General features: G+C 45.8%; 2 protein-coding genes across 3 annotated transcripts in view; one reads left to right on the top strand and one right to left on the bottom strand.

Annotated features, from left to right (window-relative positions):
* The window catches only part of SLC9A7 (solute carrier family 9 member A7), an 81,685-nt gene extending 69,615 nt beyond the window's left edge, over positions 1 to 12,070 (top strand). For both annotated transcript variants that reach the window (XM_055702867.1, XM_055702866.1), the window contains one exon: positions 1,808 to 12,070. In XM_055702867.1, the coding sequence (XP_055558842.1) occupies positions 1,808 to 2,056 (249 nt within the window). In that variant the 3' untranslated portion in view covers positions 2,057 to 12,070. The remainder of the gene's footprint in view (positions 1 to 1,807) is intronic.
* A 490-nt stretch (positions 12,071 to 12,560) lies between these two features.
* On the bottom strand, positions 12,561 to 25,923 carry CHST7 (carbohydrate sulfotransferase 7). The gene has a single exon (XM_055702865.1). It carries the CDS (start codon positions 25,751 to 25,753, stop codon positions 24,362 to 24,364), a length of 1,392 nt encoding a protein of 463 aa, XP_055558840.1. The 5' UTR covers positions 25,754 to 25,923; the 3' UTR covers positions 12,561 to 24,361.
* Between the last annotated feature and the right edge of the window lie 1,458 nt (positions 25,924 to 27,381).

Raw genomic sequence — 27,381 nt, 5'->3', positions numbered from 1 at the left:
TTCAGATGTCTCTTCTTCAAAACCAATATATAGAGATATCAGATTGTCTTAAGCATCCCATTATTTTGTGTACCTTTTCTAATCATCTTGGTCTTGTCCCTCAGACTTTTACTTTTTTTGCAATGGAAACCTTGTAAAGGCTGTTTCTGCCTACTATAGATGAACCCTTTAATCTCTGCCTTTTTTTCTAAGATGGTGACAGTACTTCAGTGTTTTCTCTGCAATCAAAGAAAGCAAGTGTCCTAAACGGTATTTGCTCTTTGAGAACAGTGCTCCTATCACAGTAACCCTGTCTCTAATAAGCAGTGCCAAATTTGGATGTCATGGAGGTTCTGAGATTAGCATTCATTCTAAGTAGGGCTTGTCTTGCACCCAACACTGAACTGCACCGTTTCTTCCATTGGTTTTGGTAAACTCCTGACACCTTTTCCAGTCCTCGTTAGTTACATATTCTGTATCCTGTAGAGGCTTTTGCTGCTTTATTTTGGCCAGTTATCATTCTGAAATAATGACAGGAAGCTTTCCCAAGAAGTTTTATTTAGCCAGGCACTGCATTTTTCATCATGGACAGGTTAATTGGCATGTTCGATCTGAAGTGCCCTGAATTCCTGTTCTGCAACACAAGTAGGGCTTTCTAGTCGGGCTGGTCACAGGCATCCTCTCTCACATAGCCTGCACCCTCCTTCCTTTTGCTGAATTTTTTGAAAAAAAAATTGCTGAAGAAAATTATGTATTTTGAGAATGTAACCTGATTGGTGTCCAGCCTACTGCGGAGGACAGCAATACGCAAGCTTACATTTCAGCTCTTGCCGAGCAGAATGGAGCTATTTACATGGGGAGATAATTGCTTTCAGTTGCAAGAAATCAAGCTTGTAGTACTGATAGGATTTTCCTCAGATATGAGGAGGCCGCATTTTCTGACCAATTCAGCTGTTTTGTTTTTTACCAAGATCATGTTAAACAGGAATGAAACCTGGTACAGTTGCTTGCTGTTGTACTGTGCTGTTCGGGGAAATTGTTTTGTTACACTTCAGTAATTTCTAGTCTCTGACCATATATTTCATCCCATCTCTGCCAAAATAAATTCACAGGATTTCATAGGCCATTTTCTTAAAAGACTTTGAAAAGAAAACATACCAGAATTAGTTACAAAACTATGAAGCAAGTGCTTTCTTGTGTCAGTCTTTTGTACTTTTATGGCTCAGGAGTTTTCCGAAGAGTGAGGTCAAGTAATTCTCCATTTAATACCACGTAAGAGTAAGCAGATAGTTTAAAAAAATGTGATTAGTTTTTGATCTGTAACCAAAATTTGTTGAGAAAACCTTTATAAAGAACCTGGGCCTAATGAGTTCTTACCAGTTTGCATGTCTTTTACTAATGAACTTGACTAATTAGTGACAGATGCAAGTCTGACTTTGTATCTGGAGTGACTTCACTGTGCTTGGTCTCCAGTCTCTTGCCGGTACTGCCTTCTAAATTGTTACATAAAAACCAGTGTATACTGCTCATCTCTCCTATATTTCTGGTAAACTTCCAGTGCTATTAAATCCCTAGTTACTGGTTTCATAATCTAGTTCTTGGATTCAGCTCCCCCTCATCTCTCCACAGTAGCAGTAGTTATACAGGGAGCGCTAAGCTGATTTGCAAACACCAGCTTCGAGGTTATTTTTAACATTCCTTAAGGTGGAATTCTACCGCTTACTGCTGCTGTATTGACATCTAGGTAAACTCTTCTGTTCGGTTACCTTCTTGGCAAAGACCAGATGTTGTGCACTGTACAAAGATTTTTATTCTTTTTTCTTTCCAGAATCAAGAACAGCTTAGAGAAGAGGATTCTGATTTTATTCTGAATGATGGTGACCTTACTGTGACATACGGTGATACAACAATAACTGCAAATGGTTCTTCTGGCCCCCATACAGCTACCACTAGCCTTGACGGCAGGAGAACAAAAAGTAATTCAGAGGAAGCACTGGAACGTGATTTGGGAGCAGCAGATCATGAAGTTACAAGCAGGGGTACCCGGCTAGTATTTCCTCTGGAAGACAACGCGTGATTACTGACTCAGTAAAAATAACTCTTCCTCTGTGGATGGATCAAGGAAGACTGCAGGCCACTGTGTCACTTGAGGTGGGGATGTTTATTTAAACAAGTTAACATGCGTAAGTGGTTTACTAGGGTCTGAAGATGTCACCTGTTTTTCTTACTCAAGATGCTGACGGTGGGGTTTTCTAAATGTCTGAAAGCAGACAAATGAGAAAACTGGTCGTTCTCCTCTTCTCAACCGCATATTGAATCCAAGTATAACTAGCATGCTGCAATTGTCTTGTTCAGCTGCAGCAGCTCTCTCTGAAGAGAGGTACATGAAAACATTGTCCATAGAACTGAGCTTGTCTTGGCTTAGCTTGGGAATGCGGAAGAAGAAATATAAACGTGATTAATAATTATGAGATAAAAAAGGATGCGTGTGTATCTGAATGTGGAGAGATCCATTGTTAACTTCTCTCTGAGGCTGAGAAACTAAAGTAAAACGGGACAGTATACATTAGGACTACAGATTCATGAATGCAAGACTATGGGGAATCTGTTACTGCAAGCTGTACTTAATGTATTTCAGGGGGAAAGGGAAAAGATTTCTTCGCTGGCCTTGTGTTTAAATAGGAAGGCAATGAGAGCTACTTGTCCCTTTAGCTTTGGGCAACTTGACTATTACTTTTAGCCTAACTTCTGGTGCCTCAAAAGGAAAACATCCAGCTTCCTGTGGTCTAAGGTGTACCTGACCCAACACAAGTCTGGAGCCAGGCTCCCTTGGGTAGAAATCACGAGGTAAATCTTTCTGGCCCTTAAGGTTCTTGAAATTGGATGAAGATAGTTGGAAACTTACCTTGGGCTGGGGAAAACGGCAGACAGGAGTGGTGGGGGCAGAGAGAGAGACAGTATTGAACTTGCGTGGAACCATGAGGTTTCATATTGCTCAGAAGAATCCATGGACTCTGCTTACAGTTCTTGTGTGTGATAAACAGCAAACATCTAATTAAACAGACAAACGAATACTACTGGCTTTACCATTTGTGACTATCCTAAAAGAAAAGTGTCCACTCTTGTTCTCTTTCACAGAGTAGATATGAAACTTCAGTGGGGCATTGCACAACAACATATAAGCTACAGAAATGATGAACTGTAGTATTATCTTAAATGTGAAGAGGGAAAAATCTTTGCCTAGTATTTAGCCCACTTAACGTAGGCTAGCTTTAACTTATTGCTAAATGCTTTTTAATTTCCAAATGAGGAGATAATCAGTGTCTTTGCCAATAGCTGAAAAACTATGCTTTGAAGAGCACTTCAGCTATTTAAAGCATGCTAAAATGTGACTTCATTCTCATGTCTCAAAAAGTTTATTTTTTTAAAGAGTTCTGTGGCCCACTAATGTGATGTAATATCAGTTTGTCTAAAAAGTGTGGTTTTCTTGCTGCCATTTCAGTTGTTCCTCTCATAAAATTGTGCGTGAGTAAATACCCACTTTGTTTTTCCTTGATATTAAATTCACCAGGCTAACTTTGGTACAAGAAGTCACTGCTGCAGAGAAACATTGCAGTCATGTTGTCGAGTGTGTTTTCTTTCAAATGTGTTTTTTCATGAGTTATCTACCTCCTTGTCTGGCCCTCCAAGGTAAATTTGTAAAGGGCGTTGATCTGTAATGAGTGTCTGCCGTTATTAAGAAAAGAGACGCGAGGAAACCAGAAGCCTTTTTGTGGAAAAACTGGAAGACCAATACAGTCTGAGCTCTGTTGTTAAATGGTGAAGAGTAACAAACCCTGATGAAGATACTTGAGCAGAACTCCTTTTCAGTTCTCTTCTGCTTTCAAGGAAGACCAAGCAGATAGCAGTGATTCATGCTATATTTTTTTAGATGCTCTGGCAGTAGAAGAAGTAGTTTCCTCCTAAATTACCAAAACAATTGCATTCATTTTGGAGAAGTCTTTGGGACCTATACTGTCAATGCTGAGCGAGACTTGAGACTTCTACAACGCTTAGAGTTATTATCTCAGTTATATGAACCAAATTTGGGCTTGAGCCAGTGAAATGTACCCCAAATAAATGGACTTAATACAGTGAGGCAAGTCTCTACAGGCAGCTTGAAGCTGAAGCTTACCAAATAGCTTTGGCTGAAAAAGAGAGCCTGATGCAGGGAGAGATTTGTTGGAAGAAAGATCAGGTACAGATTCTGGAAGTGGAAATTCTGTTTAATTAGCTTCCTCATGAAGACTGAAGTTCTTGAAAGCATCAATAAACCGTCCCAGTGCGCGTGCTTCTCTGTCTGTGTTTTTAATTCCCATGGCAAAAATATACAATTGAATAAAGTTCACCAGTAAGCCTAAAATGTGATTCTGAAAGAGCAGCCAAAATAGGCGGATCATTGGTGCAAGGTGAGGAATATAATAGCCTAACTTCACATTCAAAAATTACTTAAAATGCTTATCCAATATGGTGAGGATAAGCCCATATACACAAGCTTATTTTTTATCCATGTATTACAACAACAAATCTTATTCCATGATTTTTATCCATTTTCCATTTTAAGTCTCCTTCCAAAATTGGACTTCACTGCCAACAAAAGGTAAGCTAAAACATCTAGAAAACTGGCATTTTTGTGCTTTCCTTGCTAGTTAATTCAGTGTATGTGAGAAATGGTCATATTTTGAGTCACCTGTACAACACTGCACATTTTGTGCGAAAGAACAAATTCTGTTAACTTGCATAGGACTACAGGCACTTTATCAGTTAAAGATGAGTACCTATGAGTAGAACCTGTGACTAAGAGCAGTACCATAGCAGCCTCACTACAAACACAGGCATAACACCAGATTTTTCAGGATGCTTTTTGTGAGAGGTATTCAAAGTGCTGCTTACACTGACCTCAGCAATAGCTCTGATACTCTGATCTCAAGTGATCAGAAAGGTGGAATGCTATGACAAGTGTTTATGCTGTACGTTACATGTCTGCTATGCAGAGGAAGGGTACAGTGTTAAGCTACTTTTTCTGATAAAGACTGAACAAGGGTAAAGTCAAGGATGCAAGGTTTTGGCGCCTTTTTTTTTTTTTTTTTAATTACACTGAAGGATGAAGGAATTGCCTTTGGAAGGGACTGCAGAAATTTTAACGGGGGGTGGGGTGGGGAATCTATACTTTTTTTGGCTGAACTTCCAAAGAACCTGATCTAAATCAAGTGCATAGCAAAGGTTAAAATAATGTCTACTACTAAATGATAGCTATTATGCTTTACTCCTGGGGGAAGGAAAGACCTCGTAGTAAGAAGTCTAGCAGCCTAGCAACCTTAATAACATGAGTAGCTTACAATAACTAGGAGGCCAGGTCTTGTGATTTTAATCTTTATAATCAGACAATTTGTAGATTCGTATGGAAAGCATGGTCCTTCTTGTATAATTTCGGTTTAACTTGAATCGCAGTCTCTATTCAGAGAGCATTGGTCAGAGGAGCTGCTTTGAGTCCATTTCTGAGCAGTAAAACCCTAGAAACTAATACACTTCACATGCCTTTCAAAGAAAGGTTCAGTGTTTCTTTTAACTCTGTTTGAAGTAGCTCACAGGAATAACATGCTTGACCTCAGCCTTGGCAGACATGGTCTCTGCTTCTGCACGAGTGTGGGAATGGAATTTGAGTACTCGGAAGCCTCAGCTTCATGTGCTTTTCTTTAAGATGCAGGGGGAGGACCTTTTTTCGGGGAGAAACCAGAGAACTTACAGATGTATCAGCAGGGAGTATTCCCCTCCAAAATACTGAACTCACAACCTGCTGAAACTTAGAGGCAAGGGGAGATAAACTGCGACCGGGAGGCACAGAGCATCCAGCAGGAAAGCAGGCGGGAAATACCCCAGACTGGCCACGTATCATCTCAGTCGTAATCAGAGCCACAGAAAGTAGGACAGGGCTGCTGAGTAGCTTGAACACATTTCTAAGAGAAAAAACAAGTAGAATAACAATTTCTAATGTCCCTATATTGAAAAAAGCTCTTCGTAAGAAGCCGCTCATGCAAATGTTATTTGCAGTGCAGGAGGAGGGCCTCGCTTCCCAAGTTTGGGGAGGAGAGTAATACTGCCCAGTGATAAACCACAGATACTTCTTGGACTGGGATTTTTGGGAGTGCCCTTATGAAAAATAAATTCCAGTAGAAATAAGCATGCAAAGTGAAAGAGAAGGAAAGTGTGGAGGAAATAGTGAATTACAAAGCCAGGAAATGGCTTAAACAGGCAGCTTCACTGTGGGAACAGCGTTGTAAACAATTGCTACCCCCTTAATCTTGCAGTCTTAAATGCTGAGAAGTTTTGTAGGCATCTGCATATCTGAACCTAAAATAAGGGCAATGGGATAATGCAAAAGTAAGTAAACTACCCCATCCTAAAGTCATCACAAAATCAAAGGCTTTCACAGGGAAGCACTGACTTACTTCTACTCCAGGGCAAGGAAAGTAACTTTGAAGGCTTTTTAAAAGTTACCTTGTATCACTACTATGTTTTCTTGAACCTAAAAAGCCTTTAGTAATTTTGAAAGCAGTTCTAGGGTAACATTAGTCTGATAAATGTGGAGGTGCCTTACAATGTGTGCACACCTACAAACGTGTAATGTGTAATTACGGGGTGTAAATGCTTGGCCAGGCATATTTGAATCTGTGTTGCAGACTCAAATGAAATTTCATATTTTCATTTGATACTTGCAATGTATACAAGATCTTGCAATAGAAATCAAATAGTTCTCACAAAGCCATTAAATACTCAAATCAGGCAATAAAATAATCTGTCTGGTTTGGATGGTTTGTCCTCTATACCTTTATCCTATGCTACTTTCTTGATCATAATCTATTTTGCACCACCCTGCATGAACTTGCAGACCTCCAAAATGCCGTTGGGTTTGAAGCTGCATCTAGGGACTTGAAACCACTGGGAGAGACAGCTCGTAATAATTTATGCTGGAGTGAAGGGCTTCATTGGTTGCCTGCACTGTCTACATCAGGGAACTTGGTGTAGAAAGGTGCAGGGAGGGAGAGAAGCCCTGGCTTTTTGAATACCTGGTTGTGCCGGTGTGGATAAAGCCAGTGCCCCTCCCGGGTTCACGTACAGTAGTACAGAGCAAGGAAGGATTTATACTGGTGCATGCAAAGGAGCAGCAGCAATCTTTTTCCAAGGGAAATTAAAGACGTATGGCTAGGTCTAACTTTTGGTAACATAATGCTTTTTCACTTAGTTTTCTGATGCTCCTAATTTCCTGCATTTTTTTAATCTTTTGGAGCCTTAAAGCATCACATACAAACACATTGGTTACACATTTAAAAAAAAGGGGGGAAGGAACAGTCAGACTTCACTTTTGTGCCTGAGCACAACGTCAAAGCTATGCTAAATTGCTAGCTTATACAAATTCGGTTAATTAGATGGCAATAATTTGAAATACTGCAATTAAAAGTAACTTTCCCACTTTCATTCGGAAAAACACCAGATTTGCATTCCCTCAGAGAAAGTGAATGCTCAACTTAAAAGGGTTTTGCTACAATGTTAAAATACTTAACTTCGGGCTATGAGAAATAGATTGCATTTATTTCTTTAACTAGTAAAGTCTCTGGAGTTGTTATTACAGAGGCAGAGAAGTAGGTCATGCAGTTCCATATTATAACATATTTATGGATTTTGTTTCCAGATTTTTGTTTAATCAAGGAGGTTATCATCCACTGTCTGATTCTGAATTTCACTTCTAAATTGCCTAGCAGAATGTCTTGATGCTGACACAGATTAATACCAGAAAGCAGAATACCAGAAGATATTCTTCTGGATCATATCAGCTGGTTAGTAATAGTCATTGTGAAATAACAGCTTCCAGCCCGTGGGGTCACTTGAGGTAAGTTTGTCTGATTTTTAGTTTGGGATGGTTTCGTTGGTGCAGGGAAATCATAAGCCAGGATGTCCCAGATTTGTTCCCTTCCTTTAAGGGGACAGGCTGCCGTGCTTTTCCTGTGCAGTTAAAGGATGCGTGCTACAGGTTTTCTGTTTGTTTTTCCGATCTGTTCACAAAGCACAAACAAAGCATAAACAAAGCAGTGTTTAAACTGACTTCCATCAGTCTACCACTCTCATAACTCTTACCCTCTGGTCACTTAAGATACTTAAGATATGAGCACATCAATAATGTTGCAGGAGGTGTCTTAAGGTTGCTTCAAAAATAAAAACGCACCAGGTATCCAAAGCGTATCATGCTGTCTGGCTTAAGACTGCTATGGTAGATGGTCTTTTTGAAATTCTGGTAATTTCTGTTTGTCTGTTACTGAAGCACCTAAAACCTGCGTGGTATGATAGGTTTGAGCTGGGGGTGGGCCAAGCACTGTGTTGGGGCAGGCCATAAGGTATATTGAATCCTGTCCCTCCTAGGGACGGTTTTTGTCTCTTGTCTGCAAGAAATTGGGTGCTACTGCACCAAATGTCTTTCACAATGCTGAAGTAATTACTGTAAGCAGAGGTTTGTAGAACTGGAGGAATATTATCCCGTATCCCCTGATACATCCTCTTCATAGTGTTAGCTGCAGCAGCAGCTGCCTTTCCAATATTTGCAGTTTAAGCTGTGATGAGGATTTAAGGAGGACAGCAGCTCGTTGTGGTGTCGGGATTTGGCTTTTTTGGTCTTCAGCACTGTGGGCAACAATGGTGTGCAGGTGCTGTGAGCCCTCCCTTGGGAGCTCAGTACCCTAATGAGGTTAAATGGCAAGAGATGATTGTTTAACTGCAACAGTGGGTGGGGAAGAGAGAAAAGGCAAAATATTTTGTGAGCTGTCCGTGTTGTGGGGATGGTAGTAGCGGAGGAGGGGGAATAAACACCTGCTGGGCTTTCTGCCACTGGCTGGCTTGTGTACATACTTAACTAAGCACTAAATCATGTGGACAAGATACTGCAGTAATTTTATCTTTGAGCGTGCTGATTTAAGGCTTCATCCATCCATACCCTTCTCAAGAGAAGAAATGCTAGTGCTGCTTGGAGCTCCTGCTCTGTCAACGAGTTTCAGGTTAGGTATGAAGATGGTGTTACCATTCTAGGTCAGCAAAGTACTTTGTCTTTCCATTTCTTCTTGGTATTCCCTTACTTCACATAGACATTGGAGTCACGGGGAAGTAGCAGGTGCAAGGTATTGTTAGCTTTTGTGGAGTTGGTTGCTTTACACTGACTTATATAGTTAGCTGCACTAGAACAAATAATCATATTTGTCATCTGTGGTCGTCAGAAATGTCTCATCTCTTCTTATTTGATAATTAGTCGTGCAATATTTGCTGTGGCTTGATATACATATAAACTCTGTAATTCAGCTCAGAAGTGAAAAGGGCTGATACTGGCAGGTCTTCCCTCAAGGCAAAACTAGGAACTCAGCAGCCGCCTTCTTACAGTACAGAACTGATCTGGAGTTCCCTTCCTTAAAATGTAATTAATGATTCCCACGGGGGAGCATCCAACAGTTGCTGTGATATACTTTTATTTTAGGAAGGGCTGCAAGCAGCAACTAAAAGTATACATTATTACATAGAGAAATAAAATACAGATTTACATCAATATGGCTCTGATTAGAGAGGAGTTACAACTTCTAAATCTGTTCTTAGAGTGATTTTAGAATGATCACGCAGACAAAGGAGGTCTGGGTTATATACTTAATTTTACAAGATGATACGTGGAAAGTCCTTTTGCAAGAGGTCTTAGCTAATGCTGTCTTAGTCACTGTAGGAAGAGGAATATATTAGGATTAATAACTGACCATTGATTCTTAGTTCTGTTTCTTATCTTTTCACCAGTTCTCATCATGGAGAGAAGTTGCTAGCAGTGTCATGCAGAGGTTTGTGCTGCTGGATTTAGAGGAGGGAGTGAGTAGGAAAGTGAAAAATATGTGGAATATTCAGTTACTCAGGATTATGGAACTCAAGGTTGACTGTAGAATGTGAGGTAGTGTTTAGTGAGAAGCACCTCCAGCTGTGCAAGTGCAACAGCCCATAAAATAGCTGTTTTCTTGTAAGAAAGTGCTTGGAATCATTCTCATTAGTGTTCACAAGATGGCAGGAATGATTAAAAAGATTGTGTTGGGAACTGAGGAACTGAAGTCAAAATCACAAAGCTTCTGTTGCTGTAGACACCCCTGTGTCCCTGCCATCAGCATCCCATGTGGCTTTGGTCATCTTTGAAAGGACATAAAAAACCTGAAAAGGCACAGAGCAGGGCAAAAAGGTAACCAGAATTATGGTACAATTTTCATGTGATGAGTAAACACCTGGGTTGTTTCAGTTGGGTAAAAGAGACGACAAAAGAAGATCTGATAGTTCTGTAAAATTAAAAATGGTATGGCAAAGGAGAACAGGGAATGGTGATTCACTCATTACTAAAAAAAAAAAAAAAAAAAAAAAAAGAGGGTACCAGCTGATGTGAAGCAGCAAAACAAAACCAAAGGCAACGTTGTTACTCTAAACAAATAGTGAAACTTGCTGTTCAAAAGTGTATCAACAGGTTCAAAAGTCAGCGTTTCTGACGAGACCAGTTGCACCGACAGCTGTTCAACACAGTCCGAACCTGGCCTCTGCCTTAGGCACTCCCTGAAACAGCTGAGGATTTGGGGGAGGACCAAGGACTTTTTCTGTTGCATGGCTTCCCCTCAGCGTGCCCTGCTAGCCTGTGTCAGGTACCATTGCTGTGAGGCTTTTCCCCTCGTACACACACAGCGAGCTAGTCTGGGTTTTGCAATAAAAGAGATGAATGCTGGAAGGAGGTGCCTTGTGTTAACCCTCTGCCATACCTGCACAGAGCCCAGGCTGGGGAGCTGGGGGTCTGGTCCAGAAGCTGCTCACTGGTACTGGCCAAAGCAGCAGCGTGCAGGTGGCTTTGCCTGTCCTCTGAGGGGGCGTGAGGCGGAGCTTGGGCAGAATGCTAATGCCAGGGTGAGATACCAGTGGGCAGTCTTATTTATCTTACATTATCTTATCATGCGTTTTACACCAAAACCACACTAGCTGCATACAAATTGAGAAATCTATTACTGTAGTGACCAGTTAGCACTGGGATTATTTTTCAGTTTAATGAAAACAGGAATTTACACCTCAGGATAAATATTTCCCTCACACCTTGTACTTCTTCCATAAGAACACTGAAGAAATGGGCACTTTTTGGTGGCTTATGAAATGGCTGGCAAGGCTTCCGCTCACAGCGTGACCATCTTTGAGCAGGGACAGTCTTTCTCTTCCCAGTGATGCAATCTGAGGGCTTTGCTGGGCTTTGCATGCGGTGAGTCACTTCTTTATTTTCTGATGGCAGTATGATCCAGAGAATCAGCAAATCTCAGCACAAAATATTAAGGTTCCGGTCAAAGGAGGTGAAACCCATCTTACACTATTTTTGTTGTTTCATTTCCTTACTAATAGCTGGAAGCAGAGCCTCTGGTTAAGAGTTGCTGCATTTTGACTGTACTTTTCCATTCTGGTCAATGATGAGGTTTTTAAAGAGATTGGAACTTGTTTTAGGAAGAAGTTCTTGATCCCTTCCAGATGGAAAATTTGAAGTGCACAGGTGCTCCCCATTTGGGAGTGTGACTTTACCAGTTCACTATCAGACCATGTATGCAAAGTGTGTGCTTGCTGACAAGGCAGTGCAAGTACTCAGCTGGCACTCAGCAAGAGCAGCCTGCCCCTGCACCGGTTTGTCCTGCAGTCAGGAAGGGAAGCTCTGCAGTGAGCCTGCAAGTGAGAAGCGTGTTGGGTTTTACGGTCATAAGTAGGTTATAGCATCTGTGGGAGGACATGAAAGCTTGTAATCAGGTAAGTTATGAAGGTCACAATTGTTATTTAATGAGAAAGGGACTCTTCTTCAACATTACCAGCTGTTATCGTGGAGAACTGAGATCTAAGAAAATTACAGTTATTTCCTGCCTACAATGACAGAGCCCCTTTGTTTGGGAGGCCCAAGAATCGGTGCTTTTAATGCTCCTTGTTTTCCACTTTTTTTTGTTTGTTTTTGTTCAGTCCAAATAAACCATTCTTCTTTTGCTTTTGTAGTCTGTTTTCCTCAAATAGGTGGGAGCTTCCTTCTGAAAATAAGCTTTTTAAGGGTATTCGGTAAACCATCAGTACGCTAACTGCTGAATATTTGAACTGTGTCAAACAAGGGAGGAGTCAAAATACGGATAGGAGATGGTGATCAGAATTAAACTGTGCTTGAAGAGCTACAGACACTCTGCATATTTTCTTTCCCCCAGCCATTCTATGTATTCTTAAATATAACCAATAAAGGATATTGAGGTGTTTATCAATCTGACATAGCTTCTCTTCTAGCGTTAACACAGCAATGATAGGACCGAGCTCAATATTCTCAAAGCAACTGAACTTTGTTAATCCATTTACCTTCTGTTTTCCCTAACCAAGAATGGGTTCACGAAGTAAAAGCTATTCCTGCTAAACTAATCCATGCTCCAAGACAAAGTGGTTTCTGTAAGCACTTAAGCAACATAAGTCATGTATGGTTTTGAAGTTAGGACCCATTTTCTATTTCCTTTTTTTTTTTAAGAAAAAAAAAGTGACAGCTTACATTCAGTGTTGTGTAGCATAATGCTTAAAGAATGTGACTTTTTCTAAATACACTATGTGTTCTGAGCCATCTGATTAATGAAATAAAACTATCGAATCCATCTCTATTAAAAATCTTAAACAAAACCAAGTCTGTTCTCTTGTTATAGGACAAGAAATAGTATTTAAATATTAAATAATTACATACATTCTGAAACAAGTAATCATAACCTAAGGTAAGACTACAGCTATCTTGAAAACAGGCTTTATTCTAGAAATTATGAGTAATTAAACACATGCCCCACCTACAGCCAGAAACTTGGTTTATGGTGTGAAATTTCAGTACCAACCCCAGTACTGAAATGTACTTGTCTTTCTCTAGAAACTCCAACCTCATTTTTCCAGCAGTGCTTTTAGTTGTTTTGTTACAATGAGGAGAGAGCTCTTCTCCATGCTTAACCATGCCCCACCCCTCACTGTCTGCTAGCCATCCTGTACAGGAAATTGTTTCTGTCCTATTATACTGGCGTGTTTGTCTTGTGTGGCGAGTGGGTTTTAAAAGAGCAAACAAGAGTTGTGCTTGGCAGGAGGCTGAGCTTGCCTGGTGTGCTCTGCTGTGCCAGAGGCAGCCTCCTCCTGGAGGCTCCACAGCCACCGCGGGGCTGGATGTGGCTGTGGAGCTCCAGCTGCCTGCTCCCACCCGTGTCCTCATTTACCTTGACCGTCAGAAACCAAGTGCTGGCTGGGTTATCCAAAGAGTGGGATTTCAACTGTATGGACCTGTGGGGCGGTGTTGTGGTTTAACCCCAGCCGGCAACTAAGCACCACCCAGCCACTCACTCGCTTCCCCCCACAGTGGCACTGGGAAGAGAATCAGAAGGGGAAAAGTGAGAAAACTCACTTTTGGGTTGAAACAAAGTTTAATAGATAAAGCAAAAGCTGCGCGCACAAGCCAAGCAAACCACGGAATTCATTCACCACCTCCCATCGGCAGGCTGGTGTTCAGCCATCCCCAGGAAGGCTGAGCTCCATCACACGTAACAGTGACTTGGGAAGACAAACGCCATTGCTCTGAGCGTTCCCCCTTGTTCTTTTTCTTCCCCCAGCTTCATATGCTGAGCGGGATGTCTTAAGGTATGGGATATCCCTTGGTTCAGCTGGGGTCACCTGTCCCAGCTGTGCCCCCTCCCACCTCCTTGTGCACCCCCAGCCTCCTCGCTGGTGTGGCGAGGAGCAGAAAAGGCACTGACCCTGTGTGAGCACTGCTTGGCCATAGCTGAAACATCCCTGTGTTATCAACAGTGTTTCTGGCACAGATCCAAAACGTAGCCCCATACCAGCTACTATGAACAAAATGAAGCAGCCAAACCCAGCACAGCTGGGCTTTTCAGGCAGCAGCAGGAGTTTGGGGTTAGACCCCAGAGAAGCAGCAGTGCTGAGCAGTTTAAGGCAGCAAAAGGGAGGGGAGCCAGGGGTGCGTAAGTGCAGTTTAGTCTAATGAACCATGGAAGGAAGTCTCCTCAGGTGCAAGACGTGTTGGTAAAACCCCACTGGAAAAATAAACAGGACAAGACATGATTTACCCTGGTTATTGGTATTTAGAAAGGGAGGAGAAGGGAATACCATCAAACTTCTGTAGTTCTCTCCTCACTGGGAAGGAATTAACTGTTGCAATGTTATGGGCAAATGTAAAGAAAACTACCCTCAGGTTACTAAAAGCTATCAATAGTTGCATACTTCAATAAAGATGGTATATCTGCATGGGGCAGAAGCAGCAATAAGGAAAAAAAAAAAAGCTGAAAGACCACCAGGAAGGTGGTCTGTCCTGGGCCTTTATCCAAGAAAATTCACAAAGGTGGATGTGCATTCTTTTCTTGTAGAAGTTCACACTTTATTTGGAGAACAATACTGTGCACATATAAAAACACTTGATCACAATGATCAGCCTTATTTTACGTTTTGGCAGTTATTCCAAAACCTGACTGTCCAAAGGATGTAAACTTTGCTCTGTATTAGTTGCACTTAGGGTATTACAGGTATTCAGATTACTGCTCACAGTTAGATGCTTCTAGTACTACAGCTGGTTTAGTTTACGGAGTAACCACCACCTTCTCTAGATAGTTCTTACCTTTACTGGTTTAAAACCACTCAATATTGAAATAAATGTTTCATGAGTAGAGCAGTGATGAAACCCTGCAGACATTCAGAAATAAGTCTCAGGAATTATTTTGTAGGGTCCTATACTGCTTCTGCATTCTTCAGATCAAAGCATCGTTAGAAGATGAAGAAGTTTTATTAATTAAACATCTAGCTCAAAATTATTCCAGCTGTTCTGTAACAGATCACGAGAGACTTCTCTCCCACTTATCCCTGGACCTTTTTCTCCCTTGCAACAGTAAAGATTTTTGAAATAGACTTCATTGAAGGCACAGCCTAACTCTTCAGAACGGTGGGATCTGCGCCATGAGGCATGGGGCATCACCCACCTGCTCTGCAGCCAGTAAAGGGGTTTCACTCTGCTTCCACCCACTGAGGGGTGCTCCAGGGGCAGCCCTGGGGACCTCAGTGTCTCAGAACTGGAATTAGTCCTGGAAGAATCTGTGGAGCTGTAGGTACAGGCATGACCGGACATGCTTCGACAGCTCCAAGCAACTTGAAACTCAGTTTAGAAATAAGCCAAGTTTATTCAGCCTTAAAACTGCTGACTAGCTGTTTCCTTCAAGGTTAGCGTTACCAGTTCACAAGCAACACACTAACCTACAGCAGAGAGCTAAAAGCAGCAGGATGGCCACTTCCCAGTGCAGAAGTATCAAGGCAGCTACATATAACCTGTATTGCTCCTTTCCCATTTCTAAGAAATATCGGCTAGTTACCTCCAGTCTGAATGTAGCTGCTTTAATTGGAAGTTCTTAGAAGAGCCAACTAACAGAACTATTTTACTAAGAATTTATGGAGAATCAATAGGAAGATATGGTTTCCAATTTACAGTTTAAGATGCAAGATGAAATTTATGCTAAAGTGACTCCTCATTTGCTGCAGAGTATAACCAGCTGTCACTCACTTGATCAGAAAGAAGCAACTTGAGGCTGGGTCCTGCTGTCTATTGGTTTCCACATCTTAGACATAAACCCCTTTGTGAACTGCCAAGACCAATTTTCAGGTAAGCAAAATCACCTCTTTTCATGCAAGAAACTGAGGTTATATAAATGACTTACGACTAAATGGTTATCTGCTCTAGTGGCGTTAAGGCAGAACTGGGGCTTGAGTCAGGTGGAGTATGAAAGGATGAACGAACCAAAGCACTTTATCAAAACAAGAATTGTAAAACCAAGACCTGAATTAGAAACTAACAGGCTTGAAAGCTGAGTAGTTGGGGTTTGTTGTTGTTGTTACGTAAAAAAGAATCCTATAGTCACATGCTTGTGATAAGGCCGAGGTAGCACAGAGAAATGGTAGCAGGCTGTTTGCTGCATCAAGCAAGAGAAGCAACAGGCTTAAACTGGATCAAGAATGATTCAACTGGATGATTGAGAGCACTTTTTAACAGTGAATGTATTGACTTAATGGAGTAAATGACCACTGGAGGATATAAAGTCTCCGTCCTTAATGATCTTAAGAACAGCTTGGGACAGGGGACCAATGTCCCATCCTCTCATCTTTAACTCCATTTGAGATAAAGCTAAGTATCACTAACTGTACTTAAACTGGTTTTAAGGGGAAAAAAAGAGAAAAAAAGAAGGGGATGGGGATGGGGAACACAATTCACCCAAGTGATCCCTGCTCAAGCAACAGCTGAAATGATCGTGAAAAGCCAAGGAAAGATTTCCACAACTTCCATCAGAAAGGCTTTTGCTGTACTTAGGCTGGTCTCCTACAGCCCTTTCCTATTATTTTAACAAGTGCACTTGCATCTTCGCTGCACTTTAAATGCTATCCAGGGCACACCTGAAACTAGTACTCTTTAGTGTATGTGCATAAATAAACAAGAAGTTAGTAATTTCACAGATCTATGGCAATACATTAAAGACTGCTTTACCGCAGCTAGGGTAGTGCTAGGGCTGTGTGGCCCCACGCCCTACACTTGCTTACACAGCCGGGATTTCTATCCATCGCAAGTGAACAACCACACAGCTTCTGCTTACACAAACACACACCGCCTTGCCTTTCCCCTCAGCTCCCGTCTTCTCAAACAAACACGGGGCAGAAATTACAGAATTAATGGTGTGGGGGTTGTTTTCCTCTTGATTTATTGTACAGCTCTAATACATTTTATTCAAATACTGGCAAAGACAAAATTACCAGATTTCCCCCTAGGAAAGAGTACTCCATAACAAACTATTTTACAACATTTCCGTGAAGGTCAGCATTGCCTCCTTTTCACAGAGCAGAACCAAAATGTACAAAGCATCTTTAAACTGGAGCTCCGGTCTTTTTGTACATCAAAGCTGATTTTTCAGGAGACTTCAGCACTCTGTACAGAACTTTCCATGGATCACGGGGCTCCTGGACTACATAGCTTTGTACCGTGCTGTAACAGGGTTGTCTACCCTATCAGTTCCTTTCTATTTCTGAATTAGTGGAGTCGTCTTTTAAAATGAGTGTCTTTTTTCCCTCCCTTCCTGCCATGCTGTTCTCATGGTTAAAAAAAACACCGCCACCTTCCAGGCTGAAGTGATTCATTGCTCATATACAAAAATCTGTTCTTATGCCAGTATTGTTCGTAGCTTGATTACCTCTCTCCCACAGTGCTGCTCACGCCACCGTGCACCGCTGTCCTCTTTCAGCCTTGACTTTGAGGCTAAATAAGCCACACGGCTTGCTCTTCTCCAAGACAGAGGGCTGTTACTTCACTCGACATTTCTCTTTATCTGTTAAAAATCTGAATTCATCCTCGTGGGACTTGGGTGGCTAGGACAGAGAACATGTCATTTTCCCAGAGAACTGTACATTTGCCCTTTTCACAACTAGCTCGCTCAAGGGTTCGGTCACCCCCTGAGCCACCGGTGCTTCCTGACCAGGCACACCTGCTCGCTGCCTGCTGCTCTACGGCGGTCCTGCAAAGCCAGCTCCGGCAGACCAAATGCATCACTCAGCTCCAGTGAGCCTGATACGGCCTTGGCCTGTTCAGAAAAGCTAGCTTATTTGCCTAACATCTCACAGATAGTCTGGCGCCAGGGGCTGAGTCCAGTTCCTCTGAGAGCTTTTGAATACCTCAGCCATGAGACGCTGCCCCCATACTTTCTCCTCCTTCAGTCTCCTACTGGATTGCTATGTTTTCCAACTCCTGACACAGACCAGGCAATGCTCCTGGTGCCAGACACGTTGCACAACCCATTCCTGCCCCAGCTGGGTCTAACCTTGTGTGCTGACCAAGTGCTGCAGAGGAGAAAAACTAACCACCTGGGAGATGAGATAGATATAGATATATATATATATATATGACTGTCAAGGAGCACGGAAGGGGAAGCAGCAGATTTCCTTCAGTGCTTGACTTTGCAGCACACACATCGAATGTCTCTGTAACAGTGTGCACATACAAGAGGTTTCCCGGAATTTTTAATAACGCTCATACTGAAAACAATAGATGTCAGTGATACACACAAGTCACTGCTAGAACCAGGACTTTTAAACCCAATGTGCAAACATCTGTCACTTGAACCAAGGACATGGACAAAGGCCTCCTCCAGACCCCTTTTTCTGGCAGCTGGTGGCAATGCCCGCTGCAGAAGGGACCACAAAGGCACCTCAGGCAAAGGCAGCTGGATGAGACAGCTCTCACACCATCTTTTGTACTCACAAGCTGGGCCTGACAGTATTGGGAGGCAGGGGATGACCATTTTTACAAGCTTAAGCTTTACGAGCACTTCCTCCCACGCCTCCCACCTCGATGCTGCTAGGAGAGCTGTGGGGCCGTTAATAAAGTCCTTATGCAGAGGGAAGGGAGGAGCCTGGTTTGCAGAAGTGTGTTTGTACGGGCTGGGAAAGGGACAGCAGAAGGCAAGTCACTGTTGCCCCGTGGACCAGCACAGTGGTCTGCACAGCCACTGGAGCAGGGAAGAAGCAAGACCTGACTTGGAGAGCTACCAGTTTTTCCACTACAATTCAGATTCGGCCTCACCCTGCTCTCCATTCCCCTGAACTCTCCTCCGCTATCTCCTGGGAACGACGCTCTTGGGGCAATTCCCAGTGCCCCACTGCAGCCCCGCTCTTAGTCCCTACATCTCCCAGCTTGCTCTTCCAATGTCCCTTCCTTCCCTCCCACGTGCTCCTGGATGCCTTTTCCAATTAAAGCAGTTAAAGCTTCCAGCTGCCCTCCTCATGAAAGCCCAGTCCCTCAGCCTTCTCACACTCAAGCCCTTTGCCCATCTACTTCTCATGACTCAAAGGCATTCCTTTCTCCTGTCCCCTCGTGTTTACCTCATCCATCATCAGTGTCCTCTCCCTCTCACCTACAGTCCTTTCCATTATTAAGCACTGGAAAGCTGAACACTGGATTCAGGAGTCTTCCTTAGGCCTAGCAGCAAAGGGCAAGAGGGACTAGAGAAGGCATTGGTGGGAGCGCAGGGACAGCAGACTCCTCTCTGCTCAGCACCAGCGCTGCAGCCCCAGCCGTAGTTACATGGCTTTGATTCCCACTGCCGTTATGTCTTGTACCACAGTGAGCTTTCCTATGGGAAAGAAAGAGGTGTGAGCATGCTCACTGCAGATAAAACCAATGCAGATTTTATTTGCTATAAAGATAAACACACATACCAAAACCACTTGAGCACATGCTATATTTTTTTTTACAAACATAAACTTATTTGGCCAAATCAGAATAGAAGGCAAAGGTAAAAACAAAACACGGGGGCATCCTCTACACAGAGGCCGTTTCCCCTACCCAAATCTGAGTTCCTGTCCCAAGGTACTGAAGCAACAAATGATTTCAAAGAAACATCTCTGAGAGTATTTGAACATAGGCAAAAAAGCACCGCATCCTACGCCTGCGTTCCAAAGAACATGCATTGTTTTGACTGCCGTTCCCCAAAGAGACTCAAACCTTAAGCCCAAGAAGTTTCTGTGTACGTATGGCTGAAGTTTGGCAAAGCTGGACAACTAGAAACAGGGCAACAAATTTGGAAATGCTGGGGAAAGACCCGATTCCCATTTACCAACAGCAAGCAATAGCGCTGCAGGCGCTGCAGGTCAGCAGCAGAGCTTAACGCCTCAGTGCTGGAAGCAAGAATTCCCCAGTACTCAATACCCAGACAGACTGTAAGTACTAAAACGTTAATCAGCTTCCAGCCTGTTGTCCAGAGCCAAGACTGCCAAAGGTACGTCTCAGCGACAAGTGACAGGTCCCTTAGTCATTGAAACCCACCACCTCAACAAGTTTGGATTTAATATTAATTTCTTTAAACCACAGTCAAGAGAAGGACAACCTGGACCCCAGCCCCTCACTCACACACAGATTGCCCATGAGGTGTTGAAAACTTCTACTAGTGCAAGATTTGCTTTGACAATCGTATTTTTCTCATCTCCTCCTCCGCAGTGCCAGGTGTCGTGTCAAGTTAGATAGGAATGGCAAAATAACAGCTAAGGTAGTCCCAGTGCTGCATGGATTGCAAGGTGATTCTGAGAAATAACATGCACCATTCTTACTGTCCCCATACTTCAGCTACCATCAGAGTCTCAGCAGCAACTCTTCGTGTTCAAGAAAGGAACAGAATGCGCTGTCAGGCTTGTTTTAAGTGTTTCACGAACTCGTTCTTCACCAAAGTGTTGCTTAATTGTATTACCATAATAAATCCAGACATTTTGCACTGGTTTTTTATCATCGGGCTTACAGAAAGTGGCGATACTGAGAACTTAATGGAGAAACTCAGAACTTCTCTTGATGTGCGGTCTGATGGAGGTGGGGGGTGGGGGGAGGGCTAAAATGACCCATGCAATAGTGAAACTGTTAAGTAACTCCACGACCATTCTAACGCTTCTGTTAGATACTGCAGCTGAGGGAGCTACTAAACCATTTATGTTGTATCTGAAATATGTATGTATGTACCACAGGTATCTACAAGAACTCCACCAGTAATATTCTAGGGAGAAAAGGAAGGCGGTGCTAAGTATTTCTTTGCTCTGGACTTCTGGACTTCCAGTGTTTCTCCCAAGTATGTCACTACAAGTGTCAAAAAGTTGTTTCCCCAAAAGCAACAATTTAAATACAGACAATCTTGTAAGAGAGCAATCCCAGCGTGGAAATATTACAGCGTTTTACGTACAATTCCAATACTCAAGTTTCTACCTTCCTTAAGGCAGATACATGATGACCAAAAGTAAAAACAGACAATGGAAATAAGTCCTGTGAGCATTTGTCGGGTTTGTTCCCATTTCCTACTATGTCTTCTTAATACATGAAAGTTGTTAATTCATTATATGTAATGTAGCACAACTAGGCATTTTTCCCAAATCTCAGCCTGAACTACTAAAACTCCGTGGCTTGGTCCTGCTCTCCGATTCTAAGCCTGCCAAGTCCAGCTTGGCTGTAAGATGTGTTTATTGTTCCCTTGCTTATCATGCCATCCTCTGTTCTAAAGGATGCATTATGGTTCGGTTTTCTACATCGTTTAGCAGAACTGGGACTTCACTTCAAAGTCTCACTTGAGCCCAATTAAAGTAAAAAAGCTGGTGACCGAGCCATAAACATCCAGCTGCTCTCAAAATGCAGTTTAACCACAGACATCCCGCTTTCAGCAAATTCTGCTTACTTCCAGAGACCTCTGCCAGTGAAACTCCACGCTGGGTGTCCTAATCAGACTTGTTCTGTCTTTTCAGGTAAGTACCACACTGACATTTGACAGTACATTTTTTTTCTTCAGGGTATGAGTTTCAAGGCCAACAAGTATATGCTGTAAACGACGCTCTCCAACACCACCAAAACACCTTGGAGAGAAAAATGGGATGCATTTATTGGTGAGCCTTAGTTGTCCTCCTGAGGCAGGGGAATTCTAGAAAGCCTTCTAGTGACTGTCACATGTCACAATTTCAATCATTAAGCAACTGTCATCCAGTCTTAGATGCTCTTGCACATCCTGCTCTAAGATCCCACTCTGGGCTACTTACTCCTTTTTCAGCTTTGGAAATTCCCTCTGAATTGTTTTTGCAGAGTCTTCTACTGAACTCAGGTGCCCTGAATGCAGCCCACGAATTGCACTTGCTGTATTTTGTACACATTGCCCAACAGAGCCCTTTTCACAGTATATAAAAAAACCCTACAAGAGCAGCTTGGGATGAGAAAAAAAATTGAATCACTAATAAAGAGCAATTGTGTTAGTGAGCAACTTCTGTTGAGAGAAGCCTTGATACAGAAAACGCATCTACATCAAACACAGAAACTGCTTCAGAGAATACTAAATAATTTGCAATTAGTGGATTTCCTCCCAGCTGTTAAGCATCAAGTTACACTAGATGGTAACACTTCTTTCTTCATCATGATGAACCAGCGTAAGTGAAACTAAGCGTGGATTTCTAAAAATTTCTTATGAGGCATTTACCACCTGAAACAGCAAGATGAGACGCCCTGTCAAGGTGAACTGAATGCTTAACAGTTGCACTGTACAAATCCGTGACTGCAACTTGCTAAAAAGATCATCAGGGTACACTGGATTTCAATCTCCATCTGACACAAGAATGTAAGTACCGTATCATCTTTTGGCATGCAAGAAAGTCTTATTTTCTTCCCAAACCTGTCAGTGCAAGCCAGGCTGGGTGTATTCCCAGAAAAGCTTTCCAAAATAGGTTAGCCAATGCAGGTCATCAAGGCATTAAGACAGGTATTGTCCATCTATACAAATACAATTATTAAATACCACTAGAACACCCAGCGACAAATTTTGGTCTCACAGCGCCTGTGAAAGAATACAGAAACGTCCCTTAGATAATAAGAAAGGTTGCTCCAGCACAGAACAAGCCCCTGTAATTTTTACTTCAAGCACAAGCCAAAGGACGCAGAATTGTATGAAGCATGCTGCCGTTAAATGGACAGATTTACTCAAAAACATTTTTATGACTACATTTTCCTGTCAGATAACAAAAGAAACGTGTGCCAACGCATTGTCCTGTGGGAGGGTCAAGGAAGAAAAAGAGCTTAAATAAATGAAGGTTCATCCTAACTCACTGACATGTTTTACAGCACAATATGCAGAGCACAAAAACCTACAACGCAGTTCAAACATTTCCTCTACGAGAACAGAATGTCTTTGAACTGCCTTTATTTCCAGCACTTTTATACCTAAATATTGCTTTCTTCCTGATCCTGGAATATCCTCCATTTGAAGTTCATGTTCTCAGTTTGCATTTGAGGACTGCACATAAACATCCCTATAACCCTATATACTCTTGCAGGGACGTTTAAACACAGCCAGACTGTAATGGACTCAAAAGCAGTCTCTAAGTACAGTTACAGTACCGCATCCCTAAATTACAATTGAACCTTCTATCCCCAAATTAAGAAATAAAGAAAAGGTATTTGTACATGCACCCACACATGCACACCCTTCTCATACAAGTTGCAGGGTATCCACAGGAAAACGGCATTTAAAATCTAAAATAAAACTTAAGGTTTTCTTTTCTTTTTTTTTTTTTTTTTTAAATACAAGTTTTTATTTTGGAACGTCACCATTAATTTGTCTTAGCCTCTTAGGAAACGCTTGCTTTTGTCCAGGAGTTACCAGCTGAGAGGATGTTATTGTTCGGAAGGGATGTGACCAGGAGGACCCTGTGCACAGCACAATGTGTCAGCCCGGAAGCAAGGGAAGAAAAGTGATTCTCTCATCTGGCTGAGAAAACAAAATGGAAATACTGAGCGTTCGCCTTCCAGTTACAGTCACTGCTACGCGTGTCCCCAAGAAAGATGTTAGTCACTTGTATCTCACAGGAGCATCACTGCCTAACGCTATCAATATATTAAAAAAAAAAATATCCTACTTTAAAAAGAATTACAGATTTCTTCTGAACAGCATTTCTGCTGCAAACACCTTTGACAGATGTAAGCCGGCCAACGCTTACTGCCTCTGCGTAACCACTCACCCTGCGGCTCTGGACGATGGATGCAGCCAGTCGGACACGGTTCCCCCTCCTGCAGCTGGCACCCCCTTCCCCAGGGCGCCAGCGGCCCGGAGGGCACCTCCTGCCCACCCAGGCCTCCACTGACCTCTGCAGCCACCTTCACAGAAGCCCCCCGCAGGTGTTCCAGCAGGGACAGGGCAGAGCCCAGCCTGTCACAGCGCTCGGCGGCAGCGATGCTCTCACAGCAACACCTTTCCAGCGCCCGGTGCCTTGCTGGGAGCCTGCCTCGGTGGGATTTTTAAGCTTCGGCGCAGTTTTCACGAAGAACCCCCCAGGCGCTGCACGTGCTGTCCCGCTAGAAGGGCTCCGAGCTCGACGCCGTGCCCACAGGCACCCCCGAGCGACCCTCGCCCCGCCGCGGGGTGCCCGCGGCCCCCAGGGAGGCCTCGGGGGGACACGGGGGGCCGCGCCCCGCAGCGCTGCCCGTGCCTGAGGCGAGGTGGGTCCGCTCCCGCCAGGGCCGCCCTCCGCGGCAGCGCCCGGCCCGTGAGGCCGACGCCACGCCGGCTGCGAACCGCCGCGCTCGGCTCTGCCCCACAGCGCCCGTCCTCCCGCCGGGGCAGGGCCGAGCCCCGGCGCCCACCCGCCCGCCCGCGGCGCAGCTCCGCGCCCGGCCCGCGCCCTCACCCTCACCCGGCGGCGGGCTCTCCCCGCCGGCCGCGGGTCGGCGGCGCTACCGGGCGTCGCCGCCGCTGAGGGGGTAGGCGAGGAGGCTCATGGCCTCGCCGCAGGCGGCCTCCACCTGCCGCACCTGCTGGCGGCTGAGGCGCTCCCGCCAGGCGTGGATGGCCTCCCGCGCGTCGCGGGCGGAGATGAGGAAGGGCCGGTCGGAGGAGTAGGCGGCGCCGCGGGTCATGTTGAGCACGAAGGCCTCCAGGGCGGGCGGCACCGGCAGCCCGGCGAAGCGTAGCAGGCGGCGCAGCTGGGCGCGGGGCTCCCGCACCAGGTCCTCGTAGCGCAGCTGCGTGTAGCGGCGGCGGAGCCAGGCCGGGGCGCGGCGGGCCAGCAGCAGGTCGCGCAGCCAGGCCTGGCAGATCACCTCCAGCGCGCCGCCGAGGAAGAACTCGGCACGGTGCTGCGGCGCCCGCCCGCCCAGCAGCCCGGGCGGCAGCAGTAGCTGCTGCTGCTGCTGGCGGGGCGGCCCCCGCGGCTCGGCGCGGTGGCGGCTGCGCAGCACCTGGATGCTCTCCCGCAGCAGCGCCTGCCTGGCCTTCAGGCGGGAGTTGTGGACGGCGCGGGGGTCGCGGAAGAGCTGCACCACCCGCAGGTTGAGGCCGGGCTCCCGCAGCAGCGGCAGCAGGGCGCCCAGCTCCAGCAGCCGCACGTCCTTGATGACCACCACCGGGTACTTGCGGCACTCGGCCTCCAGCTCCCGCAGCGCCCGCGGCGGGCACGTCTCCTCGCAGGCGGCGCCGTCGACGAGGCCGACCTCCCGACGGGGCCGCGGGGCGGCGGGGCAGAGCGGCGGCGAGCAGATCACCTTGTTGGTCCGCCAGCCGAAGATGCCGGCCGTGGTGAGGTTGGCGGCGGCGGGCGGGGCAGGGGCCAGCGGGTCGCGGGGGCCGGGCGGGGCGGCGTAGAGGCGCAGGACGGAGAAGTCGCATCGGAAGAGGGCGCGCAGCATGTCGCGCAGGGCGCCCTGCAGGCTCAGCGCGTCCCCCGGGTAGAGGGCCTGCCACAGGTGCCACATGGGCTCGTAGAGGTAGAAGACGTCGGGGTGCTGGTTGAAGAGCTCCCCCAGGAAGGAGGAGCCCGTGCGCCAGGTGGCGTGCAGGTAGATGTGCCGCTTCCCCGCCGCCGCCGCCGCGCTGCCGTTACCCGCCGTGCCGCCGCCGCCCTCCTCGTCCTCCTCCTCTTCGTCCAGCGGCGGCTGCCGTTGCTCCCAGCCCCACTCGCTCAGCGCCTCCTCCAGGCTGGGGCAGCGCCGCAGCAGCGGCTCCTCGTCCGCCCGCCCCCGCCTGGCCCCGTAGTCCAGCGCGTAGGGCACCAGCAGGAGCAGCAGCAGCGTGTACAGCACCAGCACGGCGGCGAAGCCCCGCCACCGCCACCGCCGGCGGCCCTTCATCGCGGGGCTCGGCTCCGGACCGCCGGGGCTCCGCCGACCCTCTGGCTGCCGGATGGCGGCTCTTCGCGAAGAGGCAAAGTTAGCGGCGGCGGCGGGGGGTGTGGGCTGCGGGCGGCCCTCCCCGCCGGGAGCACGCCCACGGGCACGCCGGCCAGGCTCGGGGCCGCCAGCCCCGCCGCCCGCCCAGCCCTCGCCGTCGTCGCTGTCGTCTCCTCCTCCGCCTCCTCCTCCGCCGCCGCCGCCTCCTCCTCCTCGCGGCGCGGCGCGGCAGCCCCCGCACCTGCCCCCGCCGCCGCCCCCAGAGCCGCCGCCGGCGGGGCCCGGGCTGCCGCCGCTCTGCTGCGCGGGGCTCCGGGCCGCCCCTCGCCCGCCCCCTCCTCCTGCCCGCCCGGCCCCCTCCTCCCCTCGGGCAGGGCCGGGGGGCGCTCGGCACCGCGGGACTCACCCCGCCCGGCAAAGGGCGCACCGCAAGGGAGGTGCGTTAGCCGGGGCAGGTACCGGCAGGCTGAGCGTGTGCCGAGGAGGAGCGTTCGGCCCGGTTGCCTGCCGGGTCCCCAGAGAAAGAACAGGCTGGGGTAGCGGAGCGAGTCGCGAATGCGATTTTGGGACGGATGGCAGCTGTTAAAATCTGCAGGGAGTTTCAGGGATACTGCAGGTTGGCGCTGTAGAGAGCGGCGGGATTGCTCAGCCGCGCTTTTGTCTGTGTGTGTGTGTGCTGATGGGATACGGACATCTCGATCGCGACTCGTTGCTCCAGTTTATTAACCTGAAAGTTTTGTGTCCGTCTGAGCTGGTCACCCTTTGCAGTTGGTAGGAAGAAATGGGCGCCCACGGAGAAACATTCAACCTGTCTTGGATGTCCGATAGCCTTCTGATAACCCTTCTCGTTATTAATTGCAGCGGCAGCATAACATTACCGGCTCAGACTTAAGACTTCTAGTTTTTTTAGATGTCTGAGATTTGCCTGAATAAATCTCTCGTGGGATGAAGAGCCAACAAGAGGTTGGCTTCAGGTGTTTAAATTAGAATATATAGTCTCAAAATGCCCAGCCCCTGGCTGACCTTGGAAGTTCCTCACAGAAAGTGATGGACCACGATCCCAGGCATCTGTTTGGCAGGAAAGCAATGTCCCCGACCTGCTGACTGTGTAGTGAGGGCTGCTGACTGTCCTAACCTCTAGGAAGTGGATGGAATCCTCTGTAAAACGCTACTAATATTTGAGTATGGTGTAGAGTGAAATACAGCGAGGGTAACAGAGTTTTCACCACCAGTGTGTGATGCTTTGACTCTCAGAACAGACCGTGCGGTATGCATGCACCTGTGGTAAGGCACGTGACACAACCTTGGTCAACGATACCACATACAACAGGATGCAGAAATGACCCGCTAGTTACACAGGTTCTAAAACTGCTCCTTCTATAGTATAGATATATAGATACGAAGTCTGCAGCTGCTGCACACAGTCTGAATGTCTAGCTAAAGAATAATCTCATTTCAAATTTATTGGGCAGAATACAGGGAGTACAAAGCAATGTGAAAGAAAAAGCATGCTTCTCTTCTGTCCAGGTGGCGAGCCAGCAGTCTGCCTGCTAACACTTTACTTGACCTCTGTTAAATAAGTGTTAAAG

The sequence above is a fragment of the Falco cherrug genome, chromosome 2 (assembly GCF_023634085.1).
Source record: "Falco cherrug isolate bFalChe1 chromosome 2, bFalChe1.pri, whole genome shotgun sequence".
Classification (NCBI taxonomy): Eukaryota; Metazoa; Chordata; class Aves; order Falconiformes; family Falconidae; genus Falco; species Falco cherrug.
The sequence above is the reverse complement of the archived record's forward strand: the minus strand, read 5'-3'. Positions and strand labels throughout refer to the sequence as shown.

What these genes read in the sequence shown, in the direction of transcription:
- CHST7 (XM_055702865.1), bottom strand. Translation starts at nt 25,753, where the DNA reads ATGAAGGGCCGCCGGCGGTGGCGGTGGCGGGGCTTCGCCGCCGTGCTG.